Genomic DNA, 18753 nt, shown 5'->3' on the forward strand with positions numbered 1-18753 from the left:
GCCTTTCACCTAGAGAAAGGAGGCAATGGGCAAAGCAGCCTGATATGAAGGGCAATGTTGAAATCCTTGGATTTCTGCATAGTAATGCCGTACCAGAGTAATTCCCTAGGAACAGAAAAGTTTTCTCACCTGGGAATAAACAAAGGAAACTCTAAAAATTTAACACTAACCCTAAAAATTATCTACATATTAGAAAAGTACTGCTAAGCTAGAAAAGACTGTGAGCTCAAGGCATAAGAGAGAGCCCCAACTTGTAGCCTTGTGGGTAGAGGGGGGTAAAGGAACTGATGGTGGCTCAGGGCTGTCAGGCGCTGCCTCCAGTAATCATACCTAATGGCTGGAGAGTAGGTTGCAGCTAGTGTAGGGTTGGGCCTGGGCCAAGGGTGGCGCTGGAATCAAAACCAAGATCAGAGTCCATAGACAAACCTGGATCAGATATGTCGCCAGAGTCCAGTGCAGGCCAAAGGTTGAAGTCGGGCAGTCAGAGTCCGAGAGCTTGGGGAGGATCAGGAGCGGGACGCAAGGCTAGAGCAGATCAGTGACAGGGCTGGAGTAAGGCTGGAGTAGGGCAAGGATGATACTGGGACAGGACTCAGGCAAGGCTGGGGCAGGAGCAGCCTGAGAGTCTCAAGGATCTGGTGAAGGGCAAGGCAGCAGGAGAATTCCTGGCCAGGTGGCGCTGTTTCTCAGTCTGATCTGCAGCTCTGGTGGGGTTGTGAAAAATACCTGAGCCTGCGGGTTATCTGACCCAGGCTCTGCTCAGCGATAGGTTGCTGCTGCATGCCTGAGTGCAGACTCACCATAGCAGTTGAGTGAGCAGCCCTGGTTTGGCTCAGAGTTTGCCCCACAAGAGCAGCTACACCCTTTATGCCCTCAGTTGGAGGGACAAGGACACACAGGATGCATGAGCTAACCAAGTGGATACTGTAGCTAAAATCTCTGACTTGAGTGTACTGGGCATGCATACATCTGAAGTGGAATATAAATGTGCACAAGCACTTGAAGGGGAACAGCTGTTATAGAGGCATAATACCATAGTTAAAGTTGAATTCCTGTTGTATCCTTTATTTTTTATACAACACCCATGATAAGAAGGAATTATACAAGCATGGTGGGGTCCCACTAACCAAGTTTACTAAGTATATACAACATGTAAGACCTAGCTACATATACACACTGTTGTTCTGGCTGGATTCCAGTGGCTTCTAACACACACAACACAGTGGGTGTAAGTAAAGGGTTCACAAGCAATTTAAAAGAATACTACACTATTCCTGTAAACTATATCCTATTGTCCCTGTAATGTAAAATGATTTTAAAAAGAAAAAGTTACTAATGCATTACTATAATTACAAATTCAACATGCTACATATTAAATTTGAGAGGTCCTTTATTGCTTCTCTCTGGATACTGTCTCACAGGCATCACAACAATGTCTAGAACAGTCTGTACTTTCTGATGTAGCTGTGTCAGCAACATCTTCCTGCTCCATAGTGTTAAGATGAATTATAGTAAAAACAGATATATGAGGCTGCCTGGTACTATTACAACACTCTCTGTTGCTGTTTTGTAAGCTTGATATTTTTGTAGGCATCTACAAGGGAGTAGAGAAAACCTTTGGGTTCAGCTAGCCCCACCCTGCTATACCTGCAGCCAATGCCAGGCCTTGGGGGGGCTGGGGGAGGAAGAAGGGAGCCTGGCTCAACTGGAGGCTGACTGGTGAGGAGACAGGACCTCTCTGTCTGCCTACTCAAAGGGATGGATCAGTGATCTGCCAGCCAGTGCAGCCACTTGAGGCAAGTAAGGGCTCTCCTGCTAAAGGGAACCTGCAAATAAGTCCCGGCCACAGGGAAACTTAACTAGCTGGGCCATGCCCCAAACTAAAGAGACTTGTAGGAAGTAGTTTATGGAAGTGGGTCTAGACCCCTCTGCCTGAAGGGAGACCTACCTTCCCTGTTTAGGGGTTGACCTACACAGAATCCTGGGCTAGGACCCGGTGGAGAGGGAGGGACTGGGTTCCCCTACTACCCATCTGGCCTTACAGAATGAAAGACCAGCAATTTAGCCACTAGGCCGCCTGGCCACAGAAGACCCTATCACAGAATCACTGATATAGAACATCCTGCTGAACTTGTGCTTAAAAGCCAGTTTATCTGTCTTCTCTATGACAAGTTTGGTGCCAATTCTATCCTATAAGAGAGATGACTAGAGCAGGTTGAAAAAAAAAATTTTTGAATGATTTTCCAATTAAAAACCAAAAACTTTCATGAGAAAATTTCAGTTTTGCCATGTGGCAGACAGAAAGCTCCAAGAAAGCTTTTCTTGGAAACTCTTCCCATGGAAAATGTGGATGTTACTCACCCTGTGCAGTAACTGACACTCTTTGAGATGAGGGTCCCTGTGGGTGCTCCACTCCAGGTGTTGGTGGGTCCCTGCGCCTTTGCTCAGAGATTTTTACAGCAGTACTCGTACTGGTCACGCACGCGCAGAGCCTACCTTAATAGTACGCATGAGCGACTGGTCTCTCAGTTCCTTCTCTACAACGGAGGCTACCCCAATTCTGAAGAAGAAGGGAGAAGGGTGGGTAGTGGAGCACCCACAGGGACACTCATCTCAAAGAACATCAGTTACTGCACAGGGTGAGTAACCTCCTCTTCTGCAACAGAGATGTCCCTGTGGGTGCTCCACTCCAGGTGACTTAAAAGCAGTGTATCTCAAGGAGGTAGGAACTTCGGATTTGGTCGGAATGCAGTAGATAATACAGCTCTGCCTAATCGTGCATCAGAGAGAGGGCCTTGAGTAAGGGCATAATGTTTAACAAATGTGTGTTCAGAAGTCCAAGTGGCCGCTTTATAGATGTCAGCCAGAGGAACTTTGCATAGAAAAGCCACGGAGGTAGCCACAGATCTAGTATATGCTGGAGGCATAACTTTCTTTATTTGATAGCATAGTTGGATACAGTCAGAAATCCAGTTTGAAAGTCTCTGGATAGAAATAGGTGTCCCTTTGGAGTGCTCCGCAAAGGAGACAAAGAGTCTAGAAGAGTTTCTAAAGGGCTTGGTTCTATCCAAATAGAAGGACAAAGCCTTGCGTATATCTAATGTATGCACTGTGGATTCAAAAGAGTTTGCATGTGGTTTAGGAAAGAAGGTTGGTAGGTATATCGGCTCATTGATGTGGAATGATGAATGCACCTTTGGAAGAAATTTGGGGTGTAGTTGGAGGGTAACCTTGTCCTTAAAAATAGTGTGTACAGTGGGTCCGCCATGAGAGCTGCTATTTCTCCTACATATCTGGTGGAGGTGATTGCCACTAAGAATGCAGTTTTCATAAAGAGATGTAAGAGGGAGCAAGTGGCTAGGGGGCTTGAATGGTTGTTGAGTTAAGCAGGATAATACTAAGTGAAGGTCCCACGGAGGGGTAGGAGGTTTAATATCTGGGTATAGGGATTGGCGCCCTTTGAGGAAAAACATGGTGATTGGATGAGCAAAAACAGAGTTATCATCGATCTTGTCATGAAAAGTTGTAACAACAGCTAAGTGGACCTTGATGGAAGTGAAAGAAAGGCCAGATTGCTTAAGGTCTAACAGGTAGTCAAGTATGGGCAGAAGAGGTGCAGAAGTAGGAGGAAGTTGTTTAGTTGAGCACCATTGCTTCCACTTTCGGAGATAGGTGATGCAAGTAGATTGTGTTCTGCGATGTAGGAGCACTCTTTGAACCTGCTCAGAGCATGCTAGTTCATTTTGGGAGAACCATGTAGGAACCAAGCTTTGAGGTGAAGCATGGACAGGTTGGGATGAAGAAATCAACCGTGTTGCTGCAATAGGAAGTTCGGAGTGAGGGGCAACGAAATTGGTGGGCGAATTGACATTCTGGTGAGGAATGGAAACCATGGTTGTCTGGGCCACAATGGGGCAATCAGAATTACAGTGGTACAATTTGTTCATATCTTTGTCAGAACTCTGTGGAGAACCAGTATAGGGGCGAAGCTTACATTAAGTATTGAGCCCATGAGATCAGGAATGCATCTGCTAGGAAATGTTTGCCCAATCCTACTCTGGAGCAAAATTTGGGACATTTCTTGTTCTTTGCAATCACAAAGAGGTCTAGGGTTGGATAGCCCCAAACACAGAATATATTGTGTATGATCATGTTGTTTTTTCTCTCCCATTCGTGATCCCTGGGAAAACGTCTGCTTAGTTCATCTGCAGTGGTATTCAGGGCCCCGGGAAGATAGGTGGCTGATATCCGGATGTTGTTCATGAGGCACCAATTCCAGAGCTTCATGGCTTCTGTGCAAAGTGAGCGAGATTGAGCCCCTCCCTTCCTGTTGACATAGAACATGCATGCAGTGTTGTCTGTCATTATCCAAACATGTTGGTTCTGAATAAATGGGAGGAAGTGACAGCAGACATTGTGTATGGCTTGCATTTCTAGTGTGTTTATGTGTAGGGAGGCTTCGGTGAAAGACCATAGCTCCTGGGCTGTGTGGTGGGACATGTGCGCTCCCCATCCCATGAGGGATGCATCGATAGTCATTATGAGTGATGGGGAATCCTGGAGGAAAGGGACTCCTGAACAGAGGTTGGAGGGAACTGTCCACCATCGGAGGGAGTCTTTGACTCTGAAGGGTATGGATAGAGGCTTGTTTAGAGCATGTACGTTTGCTCTGTAAACCGTGGCCAACCAAGCTTGGAAGCACCTCATGTATAGGCATGCATTTTTGACCATGAAAGTACACAAGGCCATGTGGCCTAATAGTTGCAGGCAATCTCATACAGTGACCTGGGGACTGTTGCGAAGTTGTGTAACCAGGAGTTTTATGGTGTTGAAACGACTGAGCGGGAGAGACACTATTCCCGTTCGGGAATCGAGGTGCGCTCTTACGAACTCCAGTTGTTGGGTAGGAGATAAGGTGGATTTGTTTTTGTTTATTTGCAGGCCACAGGAAAGGAAGCAAGCAACAGTAAGCTGCATGGATCAAAGAGCTTTGTCGAGCGTTGAGGCTTTGAGGAGACAATCATTGAGGTAAGAAAATATTATAACCCCCTGTTTTCTGAGGTGGGCAGTAACCATGACTAGAAGTTTGGAGAAAACTTGAGGGGCGGTAGATAGGCCGATTGGCAACACTCTGTATTGAAAATGTGTCGAACCAAGGATAAAACGAAGAAAACTTCTGTGGGCTGGGTGAATAGTCACATGAAAATAAGCATCCTGTAGGTCGAGGGCTGAAAACCAATCACCCTGCTCCAGCACTGGGATTATGGTGGTGAGGGTAACTATTTTGAACTTTTGCTTTTTGATAAATTTGTTTAGCTGCCTGAGATCAAGGATCAGTCACCATCCCCCTGGTTTTCTTTTCTGTTAAGAAATAATGGGAGTAGAAACCTTTTCCCTCTGTGTTGTTCAGGCACGATTTCCACTACCCCCAATTGAAGGAGACGTTGTACTTCTTGGAGGTGCAGTTGCTCATGAGAGGGGTCCCAGAAGAGGGGAGGGGAGAGTGGGTGGGTGGGAGGCGGGGAGAGGAATGGGATAGAATAGCCAACTGTGACGACCTCTAAAGCCCACTTGTCGGTGGCAATATTGCACCATTGATGGGAGAATGGGCATAGGTGGTGACAAAAATAGGGGCAGGCGGTGTAAGTGCTGAAGTGGGAATATTATTTTCTGTACCCTCGACCAAGGCTTATTGGTCAGAGGGGGTTTAGGTGCTGCTGAGGAGTTGGGACAGCGGCGTTGGTATCTGGTCTCTGGTGTTGCTGTTATTGCTGTTGCTCGTGAGATCTATGGAATTGCTGGGTGTATGTGGGGCAGCGCGGTTGCTGGTAAGGCTGATATCTATATTTTCATCTTCTGGTCATAGGGGTTTGAATTCCTAGAGACCGGAGAGTTGCCCTGGAGTCCTTCATGGAGTGGAGTACGTCATTTGTGGTGGAGGCAAATAGTTTGTCACCGTCAAAATGGAGATCCTCAATGGTACTCTGGACTTCTCGGGGAAAGAAACAGGATGAGAGCCATGACCCTCAGTGCATCAAGACTGCTGTGGCAATGGACCGTGCTGCAGTATTGGCCACATCAAGGGCAGCTTGAAGAGCAGTGAGGGAGATGATTTGTCCCTCAGAAACTATGGCTGTAAATTGTTGTTTCTTATCTTCTGGAATGTGATCAATAAAGTCCATGAATTTATTGTAATTTTTGTGGTCGTACTTTGCTAGAACAGCTGAATAATTAGCAGTGCGAAACTGCATCTTGGAAGAAGAATATACTTTACGTCTGAGCAGATCCAATCACTTACTGTCCTTGTCGGAAGGGATGGAGTGGGGAAATTGGTGTTTGTTCTTTTGGTTAACTGCGTCTACCACCAGCGACTTTGGCACTGGGTGAGTAAAAAGGAATTCTGAGCCCTTAGAAGGAATAAAGTACTTTCAGTCCTCTCTCTTACAGGTGGGCAGGCTTGCAGCCGGGGTTTGCCAAATGGCTTTGGCAGGTTCTAAAAGGGCTGAGTTGATAGGTAATGCAATTCTAAAAGAAGAAGATGAAGAAGAAGGCGGCTGCAGGATGTCAGTTAGCTCATGCTGCTGTTCAGGAATTTCCTCCAGGTTAATTCGTAGCTCATTGGCAGCTCTTTTAAATAGGCCTTGAAATTTTGAGAAGTTGTCCAAAGATGTCAGAGGAGGAAGAAGCAATGCTTCATCAAGCAGAACAACTGGTTCCACTGGGTTAGAGGCAGGCCGTGCTTGCTCTTGCAGTTGTGACAGGGCTGCCTGGTGTCTGGAGTCAGTGGCAGGGTCGTCAGCTGGTGGTACCAAACAGGTCTCACGGCTGGCTGCATTGGTATAACGAGTGTGGTCCTGAGTACAAGGAGCCCATGGAGCCCAATATTGCCACTGTGGTGGGAAGGGCATGGGTAGTGGCATCCAGGGGTTCACGCACCATGGGGCAGGACCCTCAAAGTAGGATGAGACAGCTTTTCTATGACCTCTCTTGACTGGGGTCTGTGGACGGGAGATCTGATAAGGTGAAAATTCTCCCTGCCACCCAGATTCCTCATCACTGGAGGAAAGCTGTGCAGACCTTGCCTGAGGGTCCGGAGAGAAGTAGGTGTTAAGTAGGGGTGACTGCAAGATAGGTGACACCAGAAGGCCCCTTGAGTGTGTGAAAGGTGGTGCCGCAGTGCCCCTGTGAGGGGAGGGCTGAGCGACAGGAATTTGTTGTGAGGAGGGATTCCTCTGCACCAGTGTCCCGAGCATTCAGTCACTGTCGGCTAGTTCAAAGGCAAGTGAGAGGAGCCTGCGAAGGGTCAGGCAGGCTAGTATGCATCGGCACCGCTTCCATTGCGGTGCCGAACAGTGCTATGTGAGAGGCAGGCAACTGAAAACCTGAAGCCTCGGCACCGGAGGTTAGTGTGAGCGCTGCAGCCGCAGGCAGGTTTTGTGCGGAGGAGGAGCCCGGAGCATCAAAAGAACTCAGCCGGGGGGAGCGCGGGGAGGGAAGCAGTCCCCGGAGAAGGCTTGTCCCTGCGAATACCCTTTGCGAGTGAGAGACTGATGGTTTTTGGAAGTTTTCTTTAGTCTCTTTGAAGCAGGGGGGGCTGCAGTGTTCAGCAGAGTCAGAGCCCGGGTCTGAGGCTGGTCCGAGAGATTTTTGCAGCAGGAGCAGTTTTAGCTGCAGCTCCCTGTCTTTGCGTGCCCTGGATTTCAACTTGCCGCAGTGGGCACATTTTTGAGGAATGTGGGACTCCCCCAAACATTTAATACATTTAGAATAGCCATCTGAAAAAGGAATGGCATCATTACAGTTAGAGCAGCGCTTAAAACCTGGAGAGTCAGGCATGTCGGAAGCGGCTGCGCTGACAGGAACAAAAAAGTTTTTTTGTTATTTGAGGATTTTTTTTTTTTAAAGAGAAGAGAAGGGAAAAGGGTACCTACCTATTACTGGTAAGCTAAACTAAGTGGGAAAACAAGTTGAACAAGGGGGAGAAGAAATTCTCTAATGAGTCTGCTGAGCTCCGTCTCAGGCCGGGGACAGTAGAGAAGGAACTGACGAGACCGGTCGCTCATAGGTACTATTAAGGTTTCAGAGTAGCAGCCGTGTTAGTCTGTATTCGCAAAAAGAAAAGGAGTACTGGTGGCACCTTAGAGACTAACAAATTTATTAGTACTATTAAGGAACACTCAGAGTGTGGGGGCAGGCTTTGCACGTGCGTGACCGGTACGAGTACTGATGTAAAAATCTCCGAGCGAAGGCGCAGGGACTCACCAACACCTGGAGTGGAGCACCCACAGGGACATCTCTCGAAGAAGAACTTTGTGTTTTTAATGTTTCGTCCTAGTTCAGAATGAAAATTTTTCCAACAATGCAAAATTTTTCACAGAAAGGGATTTCCTGTTTCCAGCCAGCTTTACAGAGAGAACTATTCTGTGAGGTAATCACTCCAGGTTTCTACAAATTAGTTCAGTCTCAGACTATTTGTGACCATTTGACCACACTGTTTCTTAAGAGTGTCTGTAGCATGCTGTGACCTGAGCTGTATTCTCCTAGCTGGCCCATTAAATTACATCCAACTGGCTCTGCCCACACTGAAAGCAAAGCCTCTCAAATAAACAGAACTTTAACAAGATCTTCACTTCCAAACATTCCTTTCTCCATTCCTGCTGGGGTGGAAAGTTTTCAATATTCATCCACATTTTTGGAGGCAGAGTCAAACAGTTCCATCTTATTCTTCCTGGCCTGAGAAAAATGAGCAGGCAATCCTCTTCCTATCTACCAGTGTCTCTCTCTTTTACGAAGGAAGAGGCAGATTACATGCTGCCCTCTTTCCCAGAACTTGCCACTAGCCCTAAAAGTAACAGCAGCCTAGGGGTTTTCCAGATACCAACTGTTACATATCACTTCATCACTGTCTCTGTGTATGACTCTCTTATTCTTTGGGTCTCTCTCTGTCTTGGAAGGGGTTGTCTGGCTTTGAGACTTCTCCCTCTGGCATTAAAGGGCCAAATATATCCTGTTACAATGGCCTGCTGTAGGTTGGGCTTTAACAAGTCCAGGATAGACCTTAAATTACATCCCATAGACAGCAACATGGGTGTCTGATTTGTAGCAGGATATACTAAATTCGTTTAGGCCAATAGAAAATTCTCAGTCATGTGTTGTAACCTACCTCTATCTGGAGCCATAGCATGAATCACTTGCCTGAATGTGTGGATAAGTCTTTCCACTAATCCATTTGTTTCAGTAGAGTAGTAAGGATCTGAAGTCACATGCTTGAAATCATTTATTTTGACAAACAATTGACACTCTTTAGATATAAATTGAGTTCCTTGTCACATACAACCTGTTCAGGAATTCCTGTCTCTGAAAACAATATTGTCTTAACACTTCTATCATTTGCTCTAAATTAGCTGACTTCATACAGAATACCTCAGGCCATTTAGAATGGGCATCTACTGTAATCAAAAATGTATGTCCAATAAACTGACCAGCACAGTCTGTGAGGATTCACTCCAATGGCTGGCTACTCCCAAGGATGCAGAGGGGCATGTTTAGGCCCCTGTTTGCTGACAACCTTGACATTGTTTTGCCATTACCTCTATTTGTGTATCAGTCTCTGGCCACTACACAACTCCTGATAAGGACTTTCATTTTTACAGTTCCCATATGGGCTTCATGTATTTCTTGAAGTAAACATCACCTGAGTTTCATAGGAATAACCAGTCTAGTACCACATATTAGATAACCATACTTGTTGCCATCTCTTGTGTCGTTTGCTGTTGTTTACATAACCAACCATGATATGGAGGAACTACACAATCATGGAGGAGTCCAAATAACCCTATATATTAAATATACATACTGATAATTTGTCTAATAATCTGGCAGCTTCTAAAACATAGAACACAGTGAGTGTCAGAACTATAATATCTGAGAGCCTTCCAGTAGTGCATTATGCAACATGGTTAACATTTGTAACAACATTTGTTCTCCCATCCTTTCCCCAGGGGAGAAGTGTGTGCAGGGCACAGTTTTGTTTTGGTACGGTTGGTTTTTTTAAAAAACAAATAGCATGTTGCTATGTGTTTATGTTAGAGAAGGCAAGCCAAAAAATGTGCTTTGCATTTGAAGCAGAAGGTGGTGATGTTTGTGATGGTCTTGTGGGATTTCTTTCCATGGTCTTGGATTGTCCCCCCAAAGAAAGCTCTGTCTGTTGGAAGCCATTGAAGGGAGCAAGGGAGCAGAGGACAGGTTTGATATGGTTGTGGTAGCCTCTGTTGCTGAGGAGAAGTGCTGCAGCGTTCTGTACTAGTTGGTGTTTCCTAAGCACTGAAGGCTTCATGTCCAGGTATATTGAACTGCTGTAGTCCAGCCAAGAGGTGATAAAGCCATATATTACTGAGACCAGGTCAACACCTGTCAGGATGGGATGGAGTCTCCTAGCTAACTGAAGATGGTAGAAAGTGTTACTCACAGATACTGCTATGTGAGTTTAGTATCAGCAAGGAATCCAAGAGAATTCCTTAACTACCAACTGAATTGACCAATTGTGGATGTATATCTTCAATCAGAGCAGACTGCTGTGGCTTCAAACACTTCAAAAAGCTTTCCTCTGCCCATTAGCATAACTTCTGTCTTGCTTGGGGTCAGTTTCAACCAGCTGTTCTTCATTCATGAGCTGATCTTGTCTAAGTTCTGGGCCAACAATACTCTATTTCAATACATTAAAGGTTCCCTTTGATCTTCAGTGTGATCGTCATACTCTTCTCAAACCTTTGCAAACAATGTAAAATAAAAAAATGGAAAAACTCCTGTGTATCTCAAAATTTCAGGTGACTATGTAGCCTGAAACCTTCTCCTGTTCTCAGATACATACATTCAAAAATCATTCTTTTTAAAAAAAGTGCCTGGCTGAATCCCACAACTTTTTACTCTCCTCCTGCCAGCTTCTTACCATATAAAATTACCCCATAATTTCACACAGGCACTTAGTATGCTCCCCTCTAATATAAAACATAGTAGTTTTCAAAGAATTTAGATAAAAATATGTCTTTTTTGGCATAACTGACAAGAATTTCACAAAAAGCCCTGCACAATTCCTGTTATGCAGGCTACATGCAATTTATGGTGTTGTAAACCTAAGATACACATGTAGCAAGGGCATCCAGCCCTTCTTTGTATCCTTATCCAATTTTCAACAAGTTAGGACACTGGGGGCCCACTGCCAAGAATAGAGTGTCCGGGAACAGAGCAGCACATAACAGCAGAATGGTGGTCGGGCTGTGGTAAAGATCCCATTTGTTGGGGGAGGAGGAAGTAATTGTCAATGCTAGGGGTAAGGAGGCATTCCTGTCTCTTCCATAAAAGCTCCACCCCAGATGAATTGCTCATATCTGGAGACCTGGGGTGGGTTCAGTCTCCCCTTCAGGGCTTTCTTTCTGAGGAGTCAACAGTGGCTCCTTGGGGCAGCTGTGCCTCTGATGACTCACGGGACAGTTGACAGAGGCAGGACTTAACTGCAGCTATAAGGTACATGGCTCTGATCCATATCTAGGTCCATCTATTGTGCTCCCACTCTCTCAGTCCCCCTCCATCCATCCCAGGGGTCAGGGAGAGGGGAAGAAGAGGTTATGACCAGGAATGGAGGCATTAACTCCACTGATAAAGTCCAATCCTGCCTTTGTTGATCCTCCTGTGGGTTATCCAAACCTCTGAAGATCGCCAAGAGGTTCACAGGCAAAGACTTGCTGCAAAAGTGAAGTTCATGCTTCCACTCCACAGTCTGATTCAGCTGTGTGCTCCTTGTCTCCATGCCTATTCTGACCAAGACAATAGCACCACCCTCTTCAGCTGGTGTTCCCATTTGCCAAGGCCTCTATATTCCCAGGATCATTTCTTCTCTACTCATATGGGGCCAGTGGTCTGCAATTGGTCCCAGTTCTCCAGTCTCAGTCTTGCATAGTAGAACACCTCAGCTCTGTTGAAACCAGACCTTTGTGACAAAGACCATAATCTTTGACAAAGTAGGAGATTCTAACACAGAGTTAACTAAACTTAATATCTTAGTTGCAACATAACTGAAGTCATGTTATTATACACATTTAGGGGAACAGAGGTGTCCTTCCCAATCTATTCTGTTGTGTGGGGAAATATGAATGGAATATATCCTGGGAAGGTAAAAAAAGGAAAATAATTGGCCATTTCATGGGTGATAAGAGGAATAAATCGTCATATTCTTGGGAAACACTGAAATCCTCCTCATTTATTTCACCCCACATTCACCCTGAACTCACACATAAGCAAGTAATAGAAAGTTCTTTTCCCTCCCACTGAATTAAATAAAATACTTCATTTTGATATTTTTCAAACTTCCACAAGTATTTTTATTTTATCAGGAAGACATTTTCTATAGAAAAAAGTTTAGTTGGGGAATTTTTCACTAGTTGTGCATAACATTTCAGTATTTGCTGGAGATAAAACAATGTATTACCCTCTGGATATTGAGAGTGTGAAACTGAAAGTGGTGAAGGTTTTGTGCAAGAAGTGCTAAACACTTTTCCATTAACCTAGAATTTCTATACTTCTAAGTGCTAGTGCAGCCTATTGTATCTTATTCTCTTGGGCAAGTTCATCCCTGTTATAATTTCACTGAAGCCTTAAATGCCACGTATGGGTTTTTCTTAATTAATAAAATATATTAACTAAAAAGAACAATAACCCACAAGACGGTTGCGTCTAAGTAAAAGACCAAAGTATTCTAGAGCAGTTACTATGGATGACCTTTAGTTTCAGATAAAACAAATGTAGACAACAAAACAGAGAGATTAGGCCAATGAAGACGTTATAAATTGACTGATGAGGCTGCATTAAAGAAAAATTATACAGAATGATCTTTTGCTATAAAAGATACTTAAATATTTATTTGTCTAAGCATCTGACATGACATCAGACTGTTCAGGTCAAGAATCTACGCTAGATGCAGATAGAGTGCAAAATGCAACACTTCTATAACTCCACTGAAGTCCGTGGAGTTGAACCAGTTGTCCAGATATACCGAAAGAAGGACAGGAGACACTTGATAAGGTTTTAATCAGGCCACAACTAGGGCTGTCGATAAATAGCAGTTAACGCACGCGATTAACTCGAAAAAATTATTGGTGATTTAAAAAAGTAATCTCAATTAATCACAGTTTTAATCACACTGTTAAACAATAGAATACCAATTAAAATGTATTAAATATTTTGGATGTTTTTCTACATTTTCATAGATATTGTATTCTGTGTTGTAACTGAAATCAAAGTGTATATTTTTTTATTACAAATATTTGCACTGTAAAATGATAAACAAAAGAAATACTATTTTTCAGTTCACTTCATATAAGTATTGTAGTGGAATCTCTTTGTCGTGAAAGTGCAATAAAGGGAGATTTTTTTTTTGTTACATAACTGCACCCAAAACCAAAAGAATGTAGAACTTCAGGGCCTAAAAGTCCACTCCATCCTACTTCTTGTTCAGCCAATCGCTAAGACAAACAAGTTTGTTTACACTTACAGGAGATAATGCTGACCTCTTCTTATTTACAATGTCACCAGAAAGTGAGAACAGGCATTTGCAGAGCACTTTTGTAGCCGGCATTGCAAGGTATTTACGTGCCAAATATGCTAAATATTCATATGCAGCTTCATGCTTTGGCCACCATTCCAGAGGACATGCTTTCATGCTGATGACACTCATTAAAAAAATAATGCGTTAATTAAATTTATGACTAAACTTCTTGGGGGAGAATTGTATGTCCCCTGCTCTGTTTTACCCGCATTCTGCCATATATTTCTTGTTATAGCAGTCTCAGATAATGACCAGCACATGTTGTTCATTTTAAGAACACTTTCACTGCCGATTTCACAAAACACAAAGAAGGCACTAATGTGAGATTTCTAAAGATAGCTACAGCACTCGACCCAAGGTTTAAGAATCTGAAGTGCCTTCCAAAATCTGAGAGGGACGAGGTGTGAAGCTTGCTTTCAGAAGTCTTAAAAGAGCAACACTCCGATGTGGAAACTATAGAAACTGAACCACCAAAAAAGAAAATCAACCTTCTGCTGGTGGCATCTGACTCAGATAATGAAAATGAACATGCGTCGGTCCATACTGCTTTGGATTGTTATCGAGCAGAAGCCGTCATCAGCACGGACACATGTCCTCTGGAATGGTGGTTGAAGCATGAAAGGACTTATGAATTGTCAGCACATCTGGCACGTAAATATCTTGCGATGCCGGCTACAACATTGCCATTAGAATGCCTGTTCTCACTTTTAGGTGATATTGTAAACAAGAATCGGGCAGCATTATCTCCTGCAAATGTAAACAAACTTGTTTGTCTGAGGGATAGGCTGAACAAGAAGTAGGACTGAGTGGACTTGCAGGTTCTTAAATTTTACATTGTTTTATTTTTGAATGCAGGTTTTTTTGTACATAATTCTACATTTGTAACTTCAACTTTCATGATAAAGAGATTGCACTACATTACTTGTATGAGGTGAATTGAAAAATACTATTAGGTTTGTTTTTTACAGTGCAAATATTTGTAATAAAAATAAATATAAAGTGAGCACTTTGTATCCTGTGTTGTAACTGAAATCAATATATTTGAAAATGTAGAAAACATCCAAAATATTTAAATAAATGGTATTGTACTATTATTTAACTGTGCAATTAATCACATGATTCATCTTGATTAATTTTTTTAATTGCTTGACAGCCTTAGCCGCAACATCATTATTTGATGTCTGGGACTACCTGGCAGATAAAGTGTGCAGTGCAGGTAACTACATGGTTCATTAAATATCTATCTGGGGGATGGGGGCTTCCACCAGCACACCCCCCTCTTTTCCATCCAGATCCCCCAGCCAACCCATTTCTGGTACCTTACCATCCCTCCCTCCTCAAATCCCTGCCTTACCATTCATAGGAGCCCCAATCCCCCTGCCCCCCTCTTATTTTACTCCTTTAACCACCTCCTCTTAAAATCATTTACCAAGCCATTTATCCTGTATCCTTTCCCTATGGAGTACCTGCACTGGACATCTGCCCCACACTTAAACAATGAGTTGCTACATCATAGCCTAACACCCTTCCCTACTCACTATAACAAAGTCCTTCCTGAACCCGCTGTGGGGAAGGCGAAAAAACCCCCACTCCACCTAAGCCAATCTGGTGGGGAGGAAAAAATTCCTTCCAGCACTCCTAGAAAGGAGCGGCTAGCACAATGTCCATAGCAGGTCCTGACCAAACCAGGTATTTTGCCACCTCAAGGGGAGGGAGGGTGGGAGCTGCTCCACCTGGTCTGGTGAAAAGGGGTTTCCCCCACCAGGCTTGCCCCTTTTGAACTCCCCAGCCCTTTCAGTCCCGGGGATGAGTCAGCGTCGACATGCTGACCCACTCCCTCTTTTTGCAACAGCTTCTCAGCCTCGCTCCCCTCCTGGACGTAAAGCACTATTCCCTTTCCCCCAGCAAGCTGGACAACAGCCCCCACCCTCCACTTAAAGTGCAGTGCAGTAAAACAAATTTTGTCCATTGATTCCAGAGGAAAAAAACAGACAACTGATTAATTATTATAGGTTAATACAGTTTTACTCACATCCGTGTTACAGGATCTATATCGTTTCCTTTCTCCAAGACAGTACTTTCCTCCACCAGAAGGTCTGAAAGAACATTTATTTATGTGTTGTATTAGTATATACATGACTTTATACTGTGTATGTAGGATGTAAATAAATACAGTTATATATATACAATTTACAGTTGGATTTTCAAAAGTGCTTAACGTTGGCCTAACTCTTCTCCCACCAAAATCAATGAGAATTTGACCATTGAGTTCAATGGGAGCAGAAATAGAGCACTGCAGAGCACTTTTGAAAATCCTAACTTTATATAATATTTATGTAGTTTGCATAGATCCACAAACTATAGAATTAAACTATATACTATAAAACTGCAATTAAAATATATTCCTTCTGTTTATCCATGCTGGCCTTTCAAAATTATAATGAATAGTGTGCAAACATTATGTATTAATTTCACATATTAAATCTGTAGATATAACAAAATATAGAAAGATTATTTGTCATATTATGAGGTCAGTAGCTAAGGCTGCATTCTTTATAGAGCAGTTGTCTTATTCTGATCTAAATTACACAGTTGTGAATCTGGAATAACTCCACTGAAGCCACATTCCAGAATGTGAAGTGAATCTGGAGTAACTCCACTGAAGTGTCATTCCAGATTTACATTAGTGTGACTGAACCGAAATTGGCCCTCAAAGTGCCCAATGTCATCAAGACCCTATCCATCTCTCTCTGAAGTCCAAGGAAAGCCTACGTAGACTTCTATGAGAGTTTAGTCAGGCACCACATGACCGGCTGATGATAATTAAGTAAAAAGCAGGTAAGAAAAAAATCTTAGTGTTTTATTTTATTTTAAAATTAATTAAATATCTATAAGTAACTAGAAAATTTATTTAACAAATTTTCATTTCATAGGTATTTTATATCACACTTAATCAAATAACATTATTCTAAAATCATATCTTTATGTCATCTAATGTATTGAGGAGAATTCAGTCTTATGAGAGCAGTGTTGGGGAAGGAAATGGACACCACCAGGCATGAAGAGAAAAAAAGTAGGGCTGAAGAGAAGTGTCCCAGGCTACAGGTAACAGTAGCCAGGATGAGGTGTAATAAACCTGAAAAGAGCAAGCAGTAGTAGAAAAAGCAAGGGGGGGCCTAGTCAGAAAAAGAGCAACTGTAGGGGCAAAGAGAAGCTCCTGACTTAAAATGAGAAGTGGTGGCGAGAGAAAGAAGAGTGCCTGCCTAATAGACCTTCTCTGGAACATGGATTAGGACACAGAGAAGCAGACCGAGATGACAGGAGCACCAGGGAAGGACAAAACTGTAAATAATAGGAGCAGTGGGGAAGAAGACAGCTGGCTTGGTCAACAGATAGTAGTGGTGGGGAGAGGAGTAGCCAAACCATATAAAGAGTCAATGGGGAGTGGCAGCTCAGGAAAACAATTAGTATCAGATGTGATATGGGCAAAATTTATTACATGGGCAGTAATTTTTATTCACTGTGATTTGTATGTAACTCTTTGTATTCCTAACAATATTCCTTAAAATATTCTGTGTTGCTTTTTAATACTTAAATAGCAATCATTATTTTACATAAAATATGAACAACATAGACGTAATATTTTAAGAAGACAGAATTATACCTGAGGCATAGATAAATTAATTTTGCATAAATAGGTTTGTGGAGGAAAGTTTTTCTGGTTAATGCTAAATATAAAGCCTGACTTTCTTTACAGTACATGTATAATGCATACATTTAAAAAATGTGAAACAATGCTTAGCAAACTTCTCCTGCATAGCTGTTTCTGTCTGCTCTTTTTAAGACAAGTGTTGGCACACTAGTGAAACATTTTTACAGATAATATGTGAAACCACAATTTTGAATAATTTCCAAATGTATCTTTTTGTTGGCTCCGGCTTACTTTAGCTACTTACGCTGGACTGTCACAGTGTCTTATGGATGAGGAGACTCCTCCCCCGCAGGTCCTGCTGCACTCTCCCCATATTGACCACGGACCCCAACCCCCATCTATGCTCTGGGGCCAAGTGCCAAAAGGTACGCACTCTCCCTGATAACACCACTGAAAGATTTTACAGAAAACACAGAATTAGCTTTCAGGCTGATAGAGTTATCAGGACAGAAAAATATAAGGGTCAGACAATGACCAATTATAGGCATTAGCATTCCCTGTATAGATAACAGACTGATATTTTACTTTCTCTAGCCATGTTTAGACATTGGTGAGGGCTCATGTGATTTGTTAATTATCTTTAACTAAATCCTGTATTATAAATCCTTAACATACACCAGGAGCTTAAGTTTAAAGACTAACTTTCTTTTTTTCTATTCACAACCCTACTTAGAATTTCTCATTAAAGAGGACTGGTGTCTTTTCAATTCTTTTAGAATTTAGACATTAAGATCTGTTTCTAAGACAACTTAAGTAAAAACACTCCACTTACTATTCAACTAATAGCTTGATAACACAATATGGAAAGTTCCCCATTAAGGAATTTTTATGATGATATTTTCTTTTATTAAAAAAAGTCTGGGTGAAGTTACAATGGAAAAGGAATTTGTTGCAGTATTTCAGTACACTAACACTGCAGACATAATAAAAGCAATGCCAAGACACCAGGGATGGGGTATAGAAAATCATTATACGTGCCAGCTACTATTTGTTCAGAGACTGAATGAACGTGTGTACTGAAATATTTTTCAGACAATAGCTGAGCATCTGCAATATGTGTTACATACTCTGAACATACATATTGTCAGTATGAAGCCAGGAACCCATTATAAAATGATGCAGATTACAATAACTTTATCATCTCATAAATCTGGTATGACAAATCTTATTTACGTAATATGAGGTCAAATCCTGCACTTCTTATTTAGAACCAAATTCTGCTTTCTATGCTTGGTGAAAATCCAGAGTAACTCTACTTAAGATGAACATAGTTACTCTGGATTTACAGCAATGTAATTGAGAGCAGAATATAGCCTGAAGTTATTCAGGCAAAACTCCAACTTTTAACAGGTGTTTTATATGAGTAAGGATGTGGCTTTCAGTAAACTGAAACACTCTCTCTCCAATTAATGCAGGTAGGGAGGGCAATCAGAAAATTATA

General features: G+C 42.6%; 1 protein-coding gene across 4 annotated transcripts in view; it reads right to left on the reverse strand.

The window, feature by feature from the left end:
• ADAMTS6 (ADAM metallopeptidase with thrombospondin type 1 motif 6) overlaps window positions 1-18753 on the reverse strand; it is a 319968-nt gene that overhangs the window by 99593 nt on the left and 201622 nt on the right. For 2 of the 4 annotated variants that reach the window (XM_038403172.2, XM_038403171.2), the window contains 2 exons: window positions 17557-17702; window positions 15633-15696 (listed from right to left, as the gene is read on the reverse strand). In XM_038403172.2, the coding sequence (XP_038259100.1) occupies window positions 15633-15696; window positions 17557-17702 (210 nt within the window). The remainder of the gene's footprint in view (window positions 1-15632; window positions 15697-17556; window positions 17703-18753) is intronic. The other 2 variants (XM_043514172.1, XM_043514173.1) reach the window with 1 other exon arrangement.

The sequence above is a fragment of the Dermochelys coriacea genome, chromosome 5, assembly GCF_009764565.3.
Source record: "Dermochelys coriacea isolate rDerCor1 chromosome 5, rDerCor1.pri.v4, whole genome shotgun sequence".
Lineage (NCBI taxonomy): Eukaryota > Metazoa > Chordata > Testudines > Dermochelyidae > Dermochelys > Dermochelys coriacea.